Raw genomic sequence first — 16,018 nt, 5'->3', positions numbered from 1 at the left:
ATTTTTATGGTGATGTAATTACAAACATCTCACTTCCTGACTTCCATATTGGTTCTGTGGTACTTGAGCAGGTCTGATTACTGAAGATCATCACGGTTTCTGTTCTAGAGCGTCAGTTACTGAGGCAGTAGAGTAGCAGCTTGTATTATGACTCTCTTGTAAAACATTTTAACTGTTTAACTGTTTACTGGTGTACTGTGAAGCACTGAGGTGCATAGTTTATTAAAGTGGTGAAATAATTTGATCATACTGATTGGTTAAACCTTTTTCCTTAATGTACTCTGACACTGTGTGACCTTTTAGCTGTAGTACTTTTAACTCTTTGTCTAGATTGATCATATAAGAATACACAGCAGATCACATCAATCTCCTAATAACATGAAGAATTTACACGGAACCATCAACCCCATCTGCCTCACCTAATGAGGTGGGGATTATCACTCCACCTGTTATGATAATCAGCCCCAAGAGGAAGGAGTTTATAGACTTTTGACCAAGCCAGAGGGTCTGTCTCATCTTACACAACTCTTTCTCCTGATATGTAAAAGCAAACTTCCAGCTAACAGAGAACATGCTCTGATTACATGCTCTTCAAATATAGAAACAGATGCTATTATGTTACAAAACCTCTACTACTGAACATCTGTCAGTTGTGATCTTCATTTATTTCATTTTTCTTCCATTGATCATATGTTATGCAAGTGCATTGATGATGTTACTGTCTCCAAGACCATCACCACATGCCCCAACCAGAAGCCATGGATGCCTGCTGAGGTGCGCATGCTACTGAGGACCCGTGACTCAGCCTTCAGAACAGGTGACAGAAAGGCTCTCAGAAAAGCGAGAGCCAAACTGTCATGTGCGATCAGGGAAGCAAAGCGTGCACACGCACAGAGGATCCATGGACACTTCAAAGACACGGGTGACACACGGCGCATGTGGGAGGGCATTCAGGCCATTACTAACTACAGGAAAACATCACCTTCCTGTGACAGTGATGCCACCCTCCCAGATGCACTGAATGACTTCTATGCACGGTTTGAAGCGCAGAACAACGTTGCAGCAGAAAAGCCCATCCCTCCGCAAAATGACCAGGTGCTGTGCCTGACGGCGGCTGATGTGAGGTGTACTCTGCGTGGAGTTAACCCATGGAAAGCTGCTGGACCAGACAACATCCCAGGTCATGTGCTCAGAGAATGTGCTGACCAGCTTGCAGATGTCCTGACAGAAATCTTCTATATCTCTCTGAGCTGCGCCGTGGTCCCAACATGCTTCAAGATCACCACCATCGTCCCCGTGCCTAAGAAGCCCATGGTGTTGTGTCTCAACGACTACCGTCCCATTGCACTCACATCCATCATCACGAAGTGCTTCGAGAGACTCGTCATGAGACACATCAAGACCCAGCTTCCCCCTTCTCTGGACCCCCTGCAGTTTGCGCACCGCTCCAACCGCTCTACAGATGATGCCATCTCTACCACACTTCATCTGGCACTCACACATCTGGATAAAAAGGGCACCTATGTAAGAATGCTGTTCATAGACTTCAGTTCAGCATTCAACACCATTGTGTTCCAACACCATCTGATTGGAAAGTTGAGCTTACTGGGCTTGAACACCTCCCTCTGTAACTGGATCCTGGATTTCTTGACTGGTAGACCTCACTCAGTCAGTCCGGATTGGGAGCAGCACTTCCAACACCACCACACTGAGTACTGGTGCTCCCCAGGGCAGCGTACTCAGCCCTCTGCTGTTCACACTGCTGACTCATGACTGTGCAGCGATGCACAGTTCGAATCACATCATCAAGTTCGCCGCTGACACGACCGTGGTGGGTCTCATCAACAAAGACAACGAGTCAGCATACAGAGAGGAGGTGCGAGAACTGGTGAACTGGTGTAAGGCCAACAACCTGTATCTGAATGTTGACAAGACAAAAGAAATGGTTGTTGACTTCAGGAGAGCAAGGCAAGATCACTCCCCGCTTGCCATCAACGGCTCCTCAGTGGAGATCGTCAAGAACATCAAGTTCCTCATAAATGATATCAGGAAAGCAATAATGTGACGGCAAGAACAGCCCTTTCATCAGGAAGCAGACTTGGCAGATGCTCACCAAACTTGAATGCAAAGCACTGGAGGGAGGCAACTGTGGGACTGAAATATGTAACAGGAAATGTGAAATAGGTGAAGGGCATAACTATTAATAAATAAATATGAAAGTGTAAGTGGAATGACTAATAATAAATAAATATTAAAGTGTAAAGGGAATGACTAATAATAAACAAATATTAAAGTGTAAAGGGAATGACTAATAATCAGGTGATTGTGATGGGAGAATTGAACGTGGATGACCTTTTGTAGATGGTTGGATAATTGGTGACTGATGCGTGACAACCCTGTATTGGTCAAAATTAATAACAGTATAATTCTAGGAGTATAAAACAAACTCTGCTTCACATATTTACGTTCCAAAAATAAATTCTCACTGGCCACTAAATTAGAAACACCTACTGGTTCATACAATGTAGGTGTTTGTAATAAAGTTGCCAGTCAGTGTATGCATATACATATATATTGTTGAACGTAAAACTTAAAAATGTGCAAACACTATGACGTGAAAGTTACCTGTAAGGTTTTGTGCTTCTTGGTGGTGCAGTGTGTTGAGTCCTCACTGGAAGACTTTTATACTGTGTGTCCTTCACATCTTACATGACCAGAAATTAAAAGTCTCTGTTAAAGTCCTTATCAGATAAAGTTCTGAAGAAAAAACCAAGGCAAAGCAAAGGCAACCTGCTCTTTGAAGTTTGATTAGTCTCAGATGCACTTGTTACTGTCAAAGTGGCATCAAAAGAAAACATTTTGAAGAGTTTTGCTTGTGCAGTTAGTGTTGGGCTGTCGAGCTGATGCAGGTCGCCTGAAGCACAAGAACAGTTTACGCTGTGCATTTTCTCAGGATTCTTTAACAGTTAATCTGGTTTGGTCTTAAACTGGCTCTCTTGGTGCATAAATTCTGCTCTTCATTTAAAAATCAAAGTGTCTATTATGATTTCTACATTGCAACTATATTTCCTTGATTCATAGTGGGCAGTGAAGTCAGGCCAGTCTACCTTCTATAGGCCTAGTTAACCTTAATGTCCAGGTGGCAGGTTAACTGTGAATAGCAGGGATGTATGCAATGATCATTCGATATAGGTGATAAAGTGTTAGTGCTTTTACCAGTGCCTGGTTCAACCCTTCAGACCCGTTTTTCCGGTCCATATGTAGTTCAACAGAAACCCACAAATTATGTTGTGAGATCGAAGACGTAAATCTCGTGTTTGTCACATAAATATGTTAAAGCCATATGCTGATCGTAATGCTGAGTTGAAGGTTACTGCCACTGCTACTGTAGCTCATTCTTCGCCCTTTCCGAATTCAACCACTGTAATGTCAGATTACATTCCAGAACAAGGTGGTCTTAGTTTGGGTAGAAACAACATTCCTACTGCCAGATTACCAAATTCAGAAGCATTGAAACAATTGTCTACTAAGTTATCATATTTATCTTTAATGGCTCAGTCTGATCTCTTCGCATTCATTGACTGGTACCCTTCTCTTTTTGTTGATGTACCTACCCGTACATCGGTTTTAGAGCATGATATTGATGTACAAGGTCATTCGCCAATTAAACAGCATCCCTATCGTGTGAGCTCTCAGAAACGATTGTTGCTGAATAAAGAGACTTAATATTTGTTGGCAAATAATCTTGCTAAGCCCAGTAGTAGTTCCTGGTGCTCACCATGTCTGTTAGTAACAAAGTTTGACGGTACTTTCATTTTTTGCATGGAATACCGGAAAGTGAATACCGTTACAGTACCGGATTAATTCCCTCTCCCCAGAATGGAAGATTTTGTAGATAGAGTGGGTTCTGCAAAGTTTGTCAGCAAATTAGATTTACTTAAAGGTTATTGGCAGGTCCCTCTTACTGATCGTGCATCAGAGATCTCCACTTTTGCTACACCGGATACCTTTCTGCAATACACACCTTTTGGATTGCGTAATGCCCATGCTACTTTCCAAAGGCTTATGACTATTATTTTGAAAGGTGTATTAAATTGTGAAACTTATCTCGATGACCTTGTTGTATATTCAGATACATGGCAACAGCATTTGAGGAAACTGGAGACTGTATTCTCTAGGTTGCGAGGTGCTTCGTTAGTCTTAAAGTGTGAATTTGGGAAAACCGTGATTAGCTACCTTGGAAAAATGGTGGGTCATGGACAGGTGCGTCCCTTGGATGCTAAGGTACAAGCCATCAAAAGTGTTCCGGTTCCTAGGACAAAACGGGACCTACGTCGGGGATGACTTTTGGGGATGGCTGGCTACTACCGTTGCTTCTGTAAAAACCTTTCAGATGTTGTCTTAACGTCGACTCCTACAGGAGGATTCAGCTGGTATTGACCACCCTGTTTGTTATTTTTCAAGAAGTTTGTAAAACATCACTTAGCTTATAGTACCATTGAGAAAGAAACCCCTGTACTGCTTTTTGCTCTGCAACACTTTGAAGTTTATCTTGATGGTAGTTCAGATCTAATCACTGTTTATACTGATCCTAATCCTTTGGTGTTTTTGAACCAGATGTGTAACTCTAACCACGACTCATGCGATGGTCAATATAATACAGGGATTTCCTCTCAAGATAGTTCATAAAAAAGGTTTAGAGAATGTGATTGCTGACAACTAGTTGAGAATTTAAGGTATGCTGGAGTCTGGTTTTTTTTTTCCCCTACAGGTCTCACACATAATGGGGGGGGGGGGGGGGTTACACTCCTGGAGTGCAGTGTGCTCCTGGTCAAGTTCGGGATTTGTGGCTGTCTGTGCACCTTGTTGCTGGTCCCGCCCATCGTTGAGTGATTGCTGTGATTGCTGTGGCTTATATAAGGACCCTGCTGCTGGAAAACGACGGTGGCTTGCCCAAGCTCATTCTTGAATTGGTGCACTGCTGTATGATTTGTGAGTTTGTAATCTTTGCTGTGCTTACCTTGTCTTGTGATACCCCTAGTTAGCTTGTGTTTGCGTATGTGTAGATCTGTATGTGAGCATTCCCTGTGTTTTGCTTATTATTGTGATCCCTGTGATAGATGAAAGGTTTTTGTGTATGTTTATATGTATAATTGCTGATTGTAGGGAGTGGTGCCAGTTTGTTTGGGTTCGGGGTTATTGTCTGTTTATTGTCAGGGAGTTAGTGTAGGATTGTATTTTATTTTTGTCCTGTAAAGTGTAGTTAGTTGTGGTGCTTCTTTTGGTAGTGTGGGTTTTGTTTGTTGTGTTGGCAATTAGCCACTCCTATATATATTAGTGTGTGTGTGTGTTCACCATTGAAATACACAAAAGGAAGTAGTGGCGAAACAAGCAGGCCTTGTGATGGTGGATAAGATGCAGAAAACAGCAGTGCTAATAGATGTGACGGTGCCAAGTGATGGAAACATCTAAAGAAGGAAAATGAGGAGTGAGAAAATACCAGTGACTGAAAAAAGAAACAGATTGTGGAGGGTTAACACCAAGAATGTCCCAGTGTAACTTTATTTATCCTTTTTTAATCAATCTTAACTTTATTTTTGATAGTCCATTTAAATTTGAGGAACAACTTAGCACTGTTGTCAATTGCTCAACATCCAGCCTTTGCAATACTCCTTCGCAAAACAGGAACCTGCTTGTCCAAACGCGTCTGTTGCACCATCCATATGTTGAAATATTGTCTCCTTGGTATGTAAGTCATTACAGCCACAGGCCCATCTCCATGGAGATGTAAAGTGTAAAGTATGACAAGACAGGTAACCTAGTAAGGGATGGAATGTGGCCCTTTCATAGTGTTTAGATTCCTTTTTTGTTCTGTGTTTGTATTTATGTGAAATAGAATTAGAAACATTTCCGAAATGAAGGACACCACACTACAAATATAATAGCAGAGCGATACCTGGTGCAGGTGATAAACCCAAAGTAAACAGCTTGCTTATTTAAAAACAGAACAGATCACAAAGATCTTCCACAGTGGGCAGGGATGTTCTCTAAACTTCAAGAGATCGAATGTTTGACTCATGGGCTTCCTAACAGAGAAACTAACACATTTTCTTACGTCCATGTTAATACTATAAAACCCCCCAATTCTTTGACCTTAATATTGCAGAACACTGCATAATACTTAAATGTGAAAATTGTTTCATTGGAATCAGTTTATTACTCTATTAGCTATGTCATAAATTTTATTCTTTGACTGTTTACATTTATCTGACTCTTTTATCCAAAGCAACTTACAATTATATAAGAATACAACTTGAGCAATTGAGGGTCTTGCTCAGGGGCCCAACAGTGGTGGAGCTTAAACCAGCAACCTTCCGATTACAAGTCAAGTACCATAACCGCTGAGCTACCATTACCCACTGTTGTTGTTAGTCAATCTAAATAACTCTTACAGTTTCGCTTATATTTATAGTTTTTTGGTCAGTTCTCATTGCCACTGAATACGTCTTATATCACAAAGGTGTCTTGTCATGTTTTATCATCTAACAGTTAAGTATGTGAACACAGAAACTTGTGGCAAGTTGAATCAAAGGACTCTTTGACTAACTTGATCAACACACTGTTTAAGATTAAATTAAGAATAATAAAACCCTCTAAAATGAAACAAAAAGAAACATCTATATTTTCCAATGCCCAGCAGTATGTTTGACCTTTGACCCAGGAGATCTTGTAGTAACCAATGCAAAGCCATGAGAACACACACAGTGTGATCACTTTGTCAGGCTGCCCTACCCAACAGCTGCACCAAACAGGCTGACAACCGTATTACAGTCAGCATTTCATAAACAAAATTCCAATAAGCTTGGGATTTCTTTTTGTACTTTGACTTCTCCCTACAATTTCGTTTCAGTGCTTAGGAGAAAAGTGTAAGCAACACAATGCTGCTGTTTCAGTCTTCAGTTTCTGATTAAAATATAGTTGACAATCAGGTTCTATTTACTTTATTTGCCTTCTAAAAGTAAATCAGAAGTTTAAAACACAGAGAGGGCATGACCAGACTGCTGTTTGTGTCTCTGATTGGATGATGAGTGGTACAGACTGACTCGATTGTCTTCAAATTATATCCTAGCATGTCTTCCTCTAGTCTTCAGAGGGGAAAAGGAAGGACCAGGAGAACCAATGACAGAAATGTGTGAAAGCCGTCTGCATATTAAATGACCATATGTAGAACACTGTAACATACACAGGTGGAATATGCATCAAATACTATATGTGAAATGGTGGAACTCCTAAAAAAAGACAACTGATTTTGTTCTTTTGTTAAAGAAGTAATCCAAAGAAATCACTTGCATAATACACAAAATACTTCGTCTTTCACTGATATGGGTATTTGTGTTGCTATTTTCATGTTATGGGGTTTCAAGTGCATAATGTAGTTGTGCAGTACACCATGTTCTGAGAAATAAGTTTGTCGTGAGGTTGAACATGTATAATGTAACCTAACACGCTAAATGATCAGGGGACACTTCCAGTCCTCCCATGGAACTGATAGGATTTGGGGGTTGTGACCCGTCATTGTACTACAGTCGTCATAGCAACACTAAGTCTGTTTGGAACCCTACTGCATTAGCTGGAGCACTTGGAGCTGTTGTGTCTATGCTCCTGGACCTCTCCGCCCACTTCCTGGATCTCCTCACACGTGATCTTCTGCCACCTCATGTTTTACAGATTAATCACTGGCCACAAAAACTTAAAAGTAGGAGGCTTTGAAAAACTGAGATTCTTTATGAGATGCTTTAATGGGCAGTTTCACATGGCAATAAAGTTCAATATTGGAGAGATTAAAAGAGGAGAAAGATTTTTCAGCCTTGAATGATTTGAGGCTTAGATGAGAAATCTACACTATTCTAGTCAGGTACACATACATTGTAAATTGTGACTGACAACAAGGTCATATAGTTCTCATTAAAAAAGAAATGACTGATTGTACAGAAAATCATTTTCTATAAAAATTACCAAAATATGACCACCAATTAACAGGATTTGATTTGACAGCCTCAGAGGGGAAATGCACAGTAGTATTTAATGCTTTAGTTTTGGATGGCTGCTGGAGTCTGGTTCAAGACTTTCATTTCCTGTAGCTGTCCCATAACACTGTTATACTCTTCCTGCCACACGGCGTCAGAGAGAGACGATGGATCAATCTCCAGGAACGCATAGGCATCCTTGGATTGTATTTTGAATATTTCAGCAGCTTTACCACAGGAACAACCAAACATTGACCAAATCTGTAAAAGAGATACAAAAATCATTTGGACAACTGTTCTGACTTACATAATGAACAATAGATTCCACACTATACTTATCAAGCATTACTCTAATGTGCAGTGTTTTTGAATTTTAAAAAAATGTCATTGTATATTGTAATTTTACTTTACTGTAAATGTTTCATATATCAGTTACCTCTGAAGCCTTTTGGATTGAATCCACAAATTCTTCTTTAAGTTCAGGTTCATCAACAAGATCTTCATTAACAAACGTGGTTTTCTGCATGACACCCAACATACTGTGCACCTTTTCCCAGAAGTTTTTGATCTGAATCAGAATGTTCTGGATTTTAGTCAGATATCGCTGGACCTCGTTCAGGTGGACAGGGCTGGGTATAGAGCCTGGTACACACAAACAGAAACACAGACTGCATATTTAAACCAACAATGAGTACAGGACCGGAGAATTGTGCAGTGTTTTGCTATGGAAGTGTTTTCAGAGCTCTGTGTACTTTTGTATTCTTAAAATAGATTGTTTACAGTCTAATTTACTAATGTACATGTGTGGAGATGAACTGGTCCAGTAACACTAAACACAGAACCCATGAGCCTATTCAAAAAACTGTTAACAGACAGACAAGCATACATAAACAAAAACAGTCATCCAGCAGACATCACCAATCATCACTCACCCTTGGCGATTTTTACTTTGGCCAGTTTCATCTGTAAGTCAATCTGCTGGACCTCAATGCTCCACTGTTGGTTCATCAGAGCCGTCTTTTGAGAGATGAGCTGATTCAGCTGGTTTTCAAGAGCTTTGATTTTTGCAGCAGCAGCGGGGGATGTTGCGGCATCGTAAATGGACTTGACGAGTGGCCCAATGAATGGCACAATCGCAGCGAAGATCCCGAGGCCTGAGCTTTTGCTTGTCATGTCCCTTACATAACTCTCAAGTTCCAGATTTTTGGCATCTATCTTCCTTTTGGTGTCTTCAAGCTCGTTCCTAACTCCGGCAAGCTTTTCTTCAAGGGTCTTTATAGCTCCCTCCATTTCCTGAACTTCCTTGGAAAGCTGCTCAGACTTGGCCTCAGTGTTTGCCTTTTCAGTGATGATGTCACTGGTAGTTGTAGCCACGTCTCCGTTGTGTTGAACATAGCTAAATATTAAAAGTGTGAAAATAGTCAACATTCATTTACTTTGTGTGTCTGTAGGTTGAGAAGATTCCAGCTATTTGTTATCAGTCTATGTCATTGTGTCACTAAAGCTGCACTAGGTAACATTTGTTTGTTAAAATTGAAAGAAGTCACATTACTAAGCCAAGAGGAAAAACCTTTTGCTAAAATATAGTGTCTTTCTGCAAGTCACCCTATAAAGCATGAAATATTCATTCAGATTCAGAACTGTTGGGGCAGATTTGGCAAGTGTTTTCTGAACCACATCAGATGTTTTTAAGAATTAACGAATCACACGCACAGGATCAAAAACAAGGTCCGGCTCGATTGGCTGTTTCCCTGACTAATGTTACAGGGGGCGTGGCTCACAGTTCTGATATACCTGTGCATGTGTACAGGGCTGAAAGTCAGTGAATTGAAGGATAGAGATACTGCCTCACATGGAGACATCAGAACGGCAACCCCAGTCATCCTCTGCAGCATTACCCGCATGTGACTCCTACACATTGTGTTGACTTTTCAGGGGTGGCAACAGCCTGCACGGGTTCAGGAATGTTTGTTTATTTTTGATTGGTGTACGGGTACATTATGTTGGTGGTTTGCTAGCTAGCAAGCAAGCAAGCAATTTATTATTGATTTGGAATTTAATGTTATCTTGTGTATTGTACAAGGTAAATGTTAAGCTGTTTTAGCTATGTAGTCAATGTTAGCTGGCAAATTCGCTAATATTATTATATAATCACTTTGCTGACAGTGTCTTTTTTGTTTCAGAGTTTATCCTCTTATGTCTGAACAAGGAAAGCCTTTAATCTCTCAAATTATTTCCAGTGCTACCATCTCTCTCATTTCATGTATGCAACGATAACTTTAAATGAAACTTGGCTAACATTTCACCTGTGCTACCAGGCTGTCGCATACCTGCTGGATGATTACAAGAGTAAGTTAGATAATGCACTTACATCCTGACAGAGCATTCCAGAGAGATCTGATCAAATTCTCTGTGAACACTCCTTCAACATGAATGCTCTCGCAATCATCAGATAAATTCACTTGGGGAAATGGAAGGCAGCACAACCCACTTTACAAAATGTTCATGATTCATGCGGTTGCATACTTCCACCAGAGTGGTCGCCAATTCTAAAAATCTACATAGTGTAGCTTTAAAGTACAACATATCAATCTTCACATCAGCACAGGCGTCACAGACACCAGAATAAAACTGAAATTGAAGAACTCTAAAAGCTAATAATTATTTAACTTTCAAACTATTAATCTGACATGCATTTCTCTACTAACAGAACAGCACTGCTTGACACCATTTCTATACATCATGGTGATCTAGGCTGCAAAAAATACATGTTGTTACCTTTGCACCATCTTGTCCACATCTGTAATAAGTTCACCAATCCAGGTTCTTGCTTTATCCAGGTACTTTACCGCCAGTGTTGGTTTGTTTTTTTCAATAGCATGTATCAGCATTGGAAACAGTGATGAAACCAGGGTATGACTGGTGCCCATACACTGTGGTGGAAGGAATAACATAAGATATGCAGAATGTAATTTAACATTTACCTCCCACCTTATATGACCTTTGCTGCTGCTGTTCCTCCATGTGATGGACATATTGGCTACAACCCAGTTACTGAGCTCATTAAGGATTCAGAGACATTTATGGTAATGTGATTACACACATCTCACCTCCTGCATTCCAAATTGGTTCTGTGGTACTTGAGCAGGTCTGATTACTGAAGATCATCACAGTTTCTGTTCTGGAGCATCAGTTACTGAGGCAGTAGAGTAGCAGCTTGTATTATATCTCTCTTGTAAAACATTTTAACTTGAGGTGGACTGTGAAGCACTGAGGTGCATAGTTTATTAAAGTGGTGAAATAATTTGATTATACTGATTGGTTAAACCTTTTTCCTTAATGTACTCTGACACTGTGTGACCTTGTAGCTGTAGTAATTTTAACTCTTTGTCTAGATTGATCATATAAGAATAAGTACACAGCAGATCACATCAATCTCCTAATAACATGAAGAATTTACACGGAACCATCAACCCCATCCGCCTCACCTAATAAGGTGGGGATTATCAGCCCCAAGAGGAAGGAGTTTATAGACTTTTGACCAAGGCAGAGGGTCTGTCTCATCTTACACCACTCTTTCTCCTGAATTGTAAAAGCAGACTTCCAGCTAACAGAGAACATGCTCTGATTACATGCTCTTCAAATATAGAAACAGATGCTATTATGTTACAAAACCTCTACTACTGAACATGTGTCAAAATTGTGATCTTCATTTACTTTGTTTTTCTTCCATTGATAACACTTTTAAAATAAACTGTCAGTTTTTATTTCAATCTGTAATTACATTTTTTTTTTCCCAAATGAGAAGACCATAATTTTATTTAATGTGTCATTATGGCAATGAGAGAGTCCTTTTGAAATAATCAAATTTGTTCTATGGAGCAAAAGAGATTGTACAAAATAAATCAATTGTACAAAATGGACAGTTTGATTCCCAAGTTCTGACTCCATTTTCTTTTCTAAGGCTAATGTTAATTATGGTGGCATGTAGTTTTGAATATCGCTTTATTTTAATTTGCAAAATAATTTATCAACACATTTTCTAGAAAACTTTAAACTATCAGTTTGATATTTTTTTTTGCTATGTCTGATATTTTAAGGTGAAGTGTTGCTGTAAGTTCACTAGAATATCCAATCTGTCATTATAACTTTGGATTCCAGTGTTTTACACAATACAGTCATTGATTGTTATTAATTCATTATAAATTATTTTCTTCCTGACATACAGAAACGACCAGAGATCTCACCCTACACTGACACCATACCTTCAGCAGAAGAGCTTCAGAGGATCCAAAGAGAAGTTGGGTTTCCACAGCACGCTTCCTGAGGAGCCTCTCCAAGTTTGGAAACTTAGCCAGACACAGGTAGGAGATGTGGTACAGCAGGGATATCTGCTTAGAAGTTGGGAGAAGCTCCTCTGTGAATCCTGGACTCCATACGGAGTTGGTTGGCACAAGTTCTGTGAATCGGTTAAAACATATTTGAATGAAACATGTGGTCAACCACCCATGCTGGTATAATGTCTAAAACTTCTCATGTCCTAAAGAATTGGAAAAAGTACAATCAATCACTCTGAAAAAAATAATAAATTAAAACTTGCCTTTGCTGTTAGCCATTGTATGTAAGACCAGGTAAGACTTGTATACAGTGTTATCCTATAATTCAGTAAAAGAGATTAGAATGATATCATCAAACAGAACAACTGGACTATGTTTTGGTTCGTGAACCTAAAATAAAAAATGTGCAAATACTAAGAAGGGAACCTTACCTGTAACTCTTTGTACGTCTTGCTGGTTGAGTGTGTTGAGGTCTCACTGGAGAACCTTTATACCACGCACACCCCGCCTCTTACACAGAAAGAAATTGCTGTCAAAGGTCTGAGGAAACCCAAGACAAGGTGATGAAAGATAAAGAAAAAGGAAGTTTCCTTTGCCTTTAGGTTAATATAGGAAATACACCAGAAATTTAATCCCTCCTCCCCATAAAGTCCTGTGCATTATTTAAACAAAACCTTTTGCAGGCTTGCCACAATGACCTATTTCAGATATCATATTGTTACAAAAGTGAGGAGGACCAGTCTAACTAGAAAATAGAAGCGACACCTTCTGCACCTCGTGTGTCAACAGGTTCGCTGGAAGACATGCTGAGGGATGCATTTCTTACATTTTTTCTATCAAGTCCTATAGATAATTCAAATATGAAGTTGTGCTGGACTGCCACAAACCGCCTATTTCAGATTTGTCACGTTATATATTTATTTGTTTATTTGCTTCGTTCTCAATAAATTTAATCCATTTAGTAAATATAATACAATCATCCACTTTGCGCCATTGTAGATTCTATGACATTACTGACTTTCCACAATCAGCTGAAAATGGTCAATTGTGAAGTTTATATCTGTGTATCCCACAAACTCCTGAAGGACAAAGCCTTGTGTCTGAAGATGTTTACTATACAAAGACATCTACAGGACACTCATTCACTCATTCAGGACACTCATTAACACAGGAAACAGGTCTTTTTATCTCATGGATATGCGTGGGAGGAATATGATGCAATTTAATTTACGTTTAAGGAGTGTTTGCCATTGTGTCTTTTTCACAATCACACAGTAAGATGGGAGTGATAAAATGGAACTGCAAATTTAATGCAATTTGTACAAAAACAGAATATCATAAATGATATCATGAAAGTAATAATGTGATGGCAAGAAGAGCCCTTTTAGATGCTAAAAGTCTCTGTTAAAGTTCTTATCAGTTAAAGATCTGAAGAAAACCAGAAGTTCTGAAAGAAGTTCTGAAGAAAGGCCACCTGGTCTTTGAAGTTTGATTAGTCTCAGATGCACTTGTTACTGTCACAGTGGCATCAAAAGAAACCATTTTGAACAGTTTTGCTTGTGCAGTTAGTGTTGGGCTGTGGAGCTGATGCAGGGGTTTCTCATGAGCAGGTCATCTGAAGCACAAGAACAGTTTACGTTGTGCATTTTCTCAGGATTCTTTAACAATTAATCTGGTTTGGTCTTAAACTGGCTCTCTTTGTGCATAAATTCTGCTCTTCATTTAAAAATCAAAGTGTCTATTATGATTTCTAGATAAAGCCAAGGTAGAACTTTTTGCCCTAAACGAAAAGCATTTTTTATTTTAATAATGTGTAATATTGTGTTATTTGCATTTAGATTAATATAGGAAATATACCAGAAATTTAATCCCCCTTCCCCATAAAGTCCTGTGCATTATTTAAACAACACCTTTTGCAGGCTTTCCACAATGACCTAGTTCAGATATCATATTGTTACAAAAGTGAGGAGGACCAGTCTAACTAGAAAATAGAGGCGACACCTTCTGCACCTCGTTTGTCAACAGGTTCACTGGAAGACATGCTGAGGGATGCATTTCTTACATTTTTTCTATCAAGTCCTATAGATAATTCAAATATGAAGTTGTGCTGGACTGCCACAAACCGCCTATTTCAGATTTGTCACGTTATATATTTATTTGTTTATTTGCTTCGTTCTTAATAACTTTAATCCATTTAATAAATATAATACAATCATCCACTTTGCACCATTGTAGATTCTATGACATTACTGACTTTCCACAATCAGCTGAAAATGGTCAATTGTGAAGTTTATATCTGTGTATCCCACAAACTCCTGAAGGACAAAGCCTTGTGTCTGAAGATGTTTACTATACAAAGACATCTACAGGACACTCATTCACTCATTCAGGACACTCATTAACACAGGAAACAGGTCTTTTTATCTCATGGATATGCGTGGGAGGAATATGATGCAATTTAATTTACGTTTAAGGAGTGTTTGCCATTGTGTCTTTTTCACAATCACACAGTAAGATGGGAGTGATAAAATGGAACTGCAAATTTAATGCAATTTGTACAAAAACAGAATATCATAAATGATATCATGAAAGTAATAATGTGATGGCAAGAACAGCCCTTTTAGATGCTAAAAGTCTCTGTTAAAGTTCTTATCAGTTAAAGGTCTGAAGAAAACCAGAAGTTCTGAAAGAAGTTCTGAAGAAAGGCCACCTGGTCTTTGAAGTTTGATTAGTCTCAGATGCACTTGTTACTGTCACAGTGGCATCAAAAGAAACCATTTTGAACAGTTTTGCTTGTGCAGTTAGTGTTGGGCTGTCGAGCTGATGCAGGGGTTTCTCATGAGCAGGTCATCTGAAGCACAAGAACAGTTTACGTTGTGCATTTTCTCAGGATTCTTTCACAATTAATCTGGTTTGGTCTTAAACTGGCTCTCTTTGTGCATAAATTCTGCTCTTCATTTAAAAATCAAAGTGTCTATTATGATTTCTAGATAAAGCCTAGGTTGAACTTTTTGCCATAAACGAAAAGCATTTTTTATTTTAATAATGTGTAATATTGTGTTATTTGCCTTTAGGTTAATATAGGAAATACACCAGAAATTTAATCCCCCCTCCCCATAAAGTCCTGTGTATTATTTAAACAAAACCTTTTGCAGGCTTGCCACAATGACCTATTTCAGATATCATATTGTTACAAAAGTGAGGAGGACCAGTCTAACTAGAAAATAGAGGCGACACCTTCTGCACCTCGTTTGTCAACAGGTTTGCTGGAAGACATGCTGAGGGATGCATTTCTTACATTTTTTCTATCAAGTCCTATAGATAATTCAAATATGAAGTTGTGCTGGACTGCCACAAACCGCCTATTTCAGATTTGTCACGTTATATATTTATTTGTTTATTTGCTTCGTTCTTAATAAATTTAATCCATTTAGTAAATATAATACAATCATCCACTTTGCACCATTGTAGATTCTATGACATTACTGACTTTCCACAATCAGCTGAAAATGGTCAATTGTGAAGTTTATATCTGTGTATCCCACAAACTCCTGAAGGACAAAGCCTTGTGTCTGAAGATGTTTACTATACAAAGACATCTACAGGACACTCATTCACTCATTCAGGACACTCATTAACACAGGAAACAGGTCT

At 39.0% G+C, this 16,018-nt stretch overlaps 1 protein-coding gene across 1 annotated transcript; it reads right to left on the bottom strand.

The window, feature by feature from the left end:
* Positions 1-7,780: 7,780 nt before the first annotated feature.
* LOC118241871 (uncharacterized) lies at positions 7,781-12,872 on the bottom strand. Its single transcript, XM_035529237.2, has 7 exons — positions 12,796-12,872; positions 12,628-12,682; positions 12,293-12,486; positions 10,806-10,960; positions 8,960-9,423; positions 8,464-8,669; positions 7,781-8,288 (listed from the first exon to the last, which is right to left on the bottom strand). Exons 2-7 carry the CDS (start codon positions 12,641-12,643, stop codon positions 8,091-8,093), a joined length of 1,233 nt encoding a protein of 410 aa, XP_035385130.1. The 5' UTR covers positions 12,644-12,682; positions 12,796-12,872; the 3' UTR covers positions 7,781-8,090.
* Positions 12,873-16,018: the final 3,146 nt, after the last annotated feature.

Source organism: Electrophorus electricus, chromosome 2 (genome assembly GCF_041902795.1).
Source record: "Electrophorus electricus isolate QZ-2024a chromosome 2, ASM4190279v1, whole genome shotgun sequence".
NCBI classification, from domain to species: Eukaryota; Metazoa; Chordata; class Actinopteri; order Gymnotiformes; family Gymnotidae; genus Electrophorus; species Electrophorus electricus.
The sequence above is the reverse complement of the archived record's forward strand: the minus strand, read 5'-3'. Positions and strand labels throughout refer to the sequence as shown.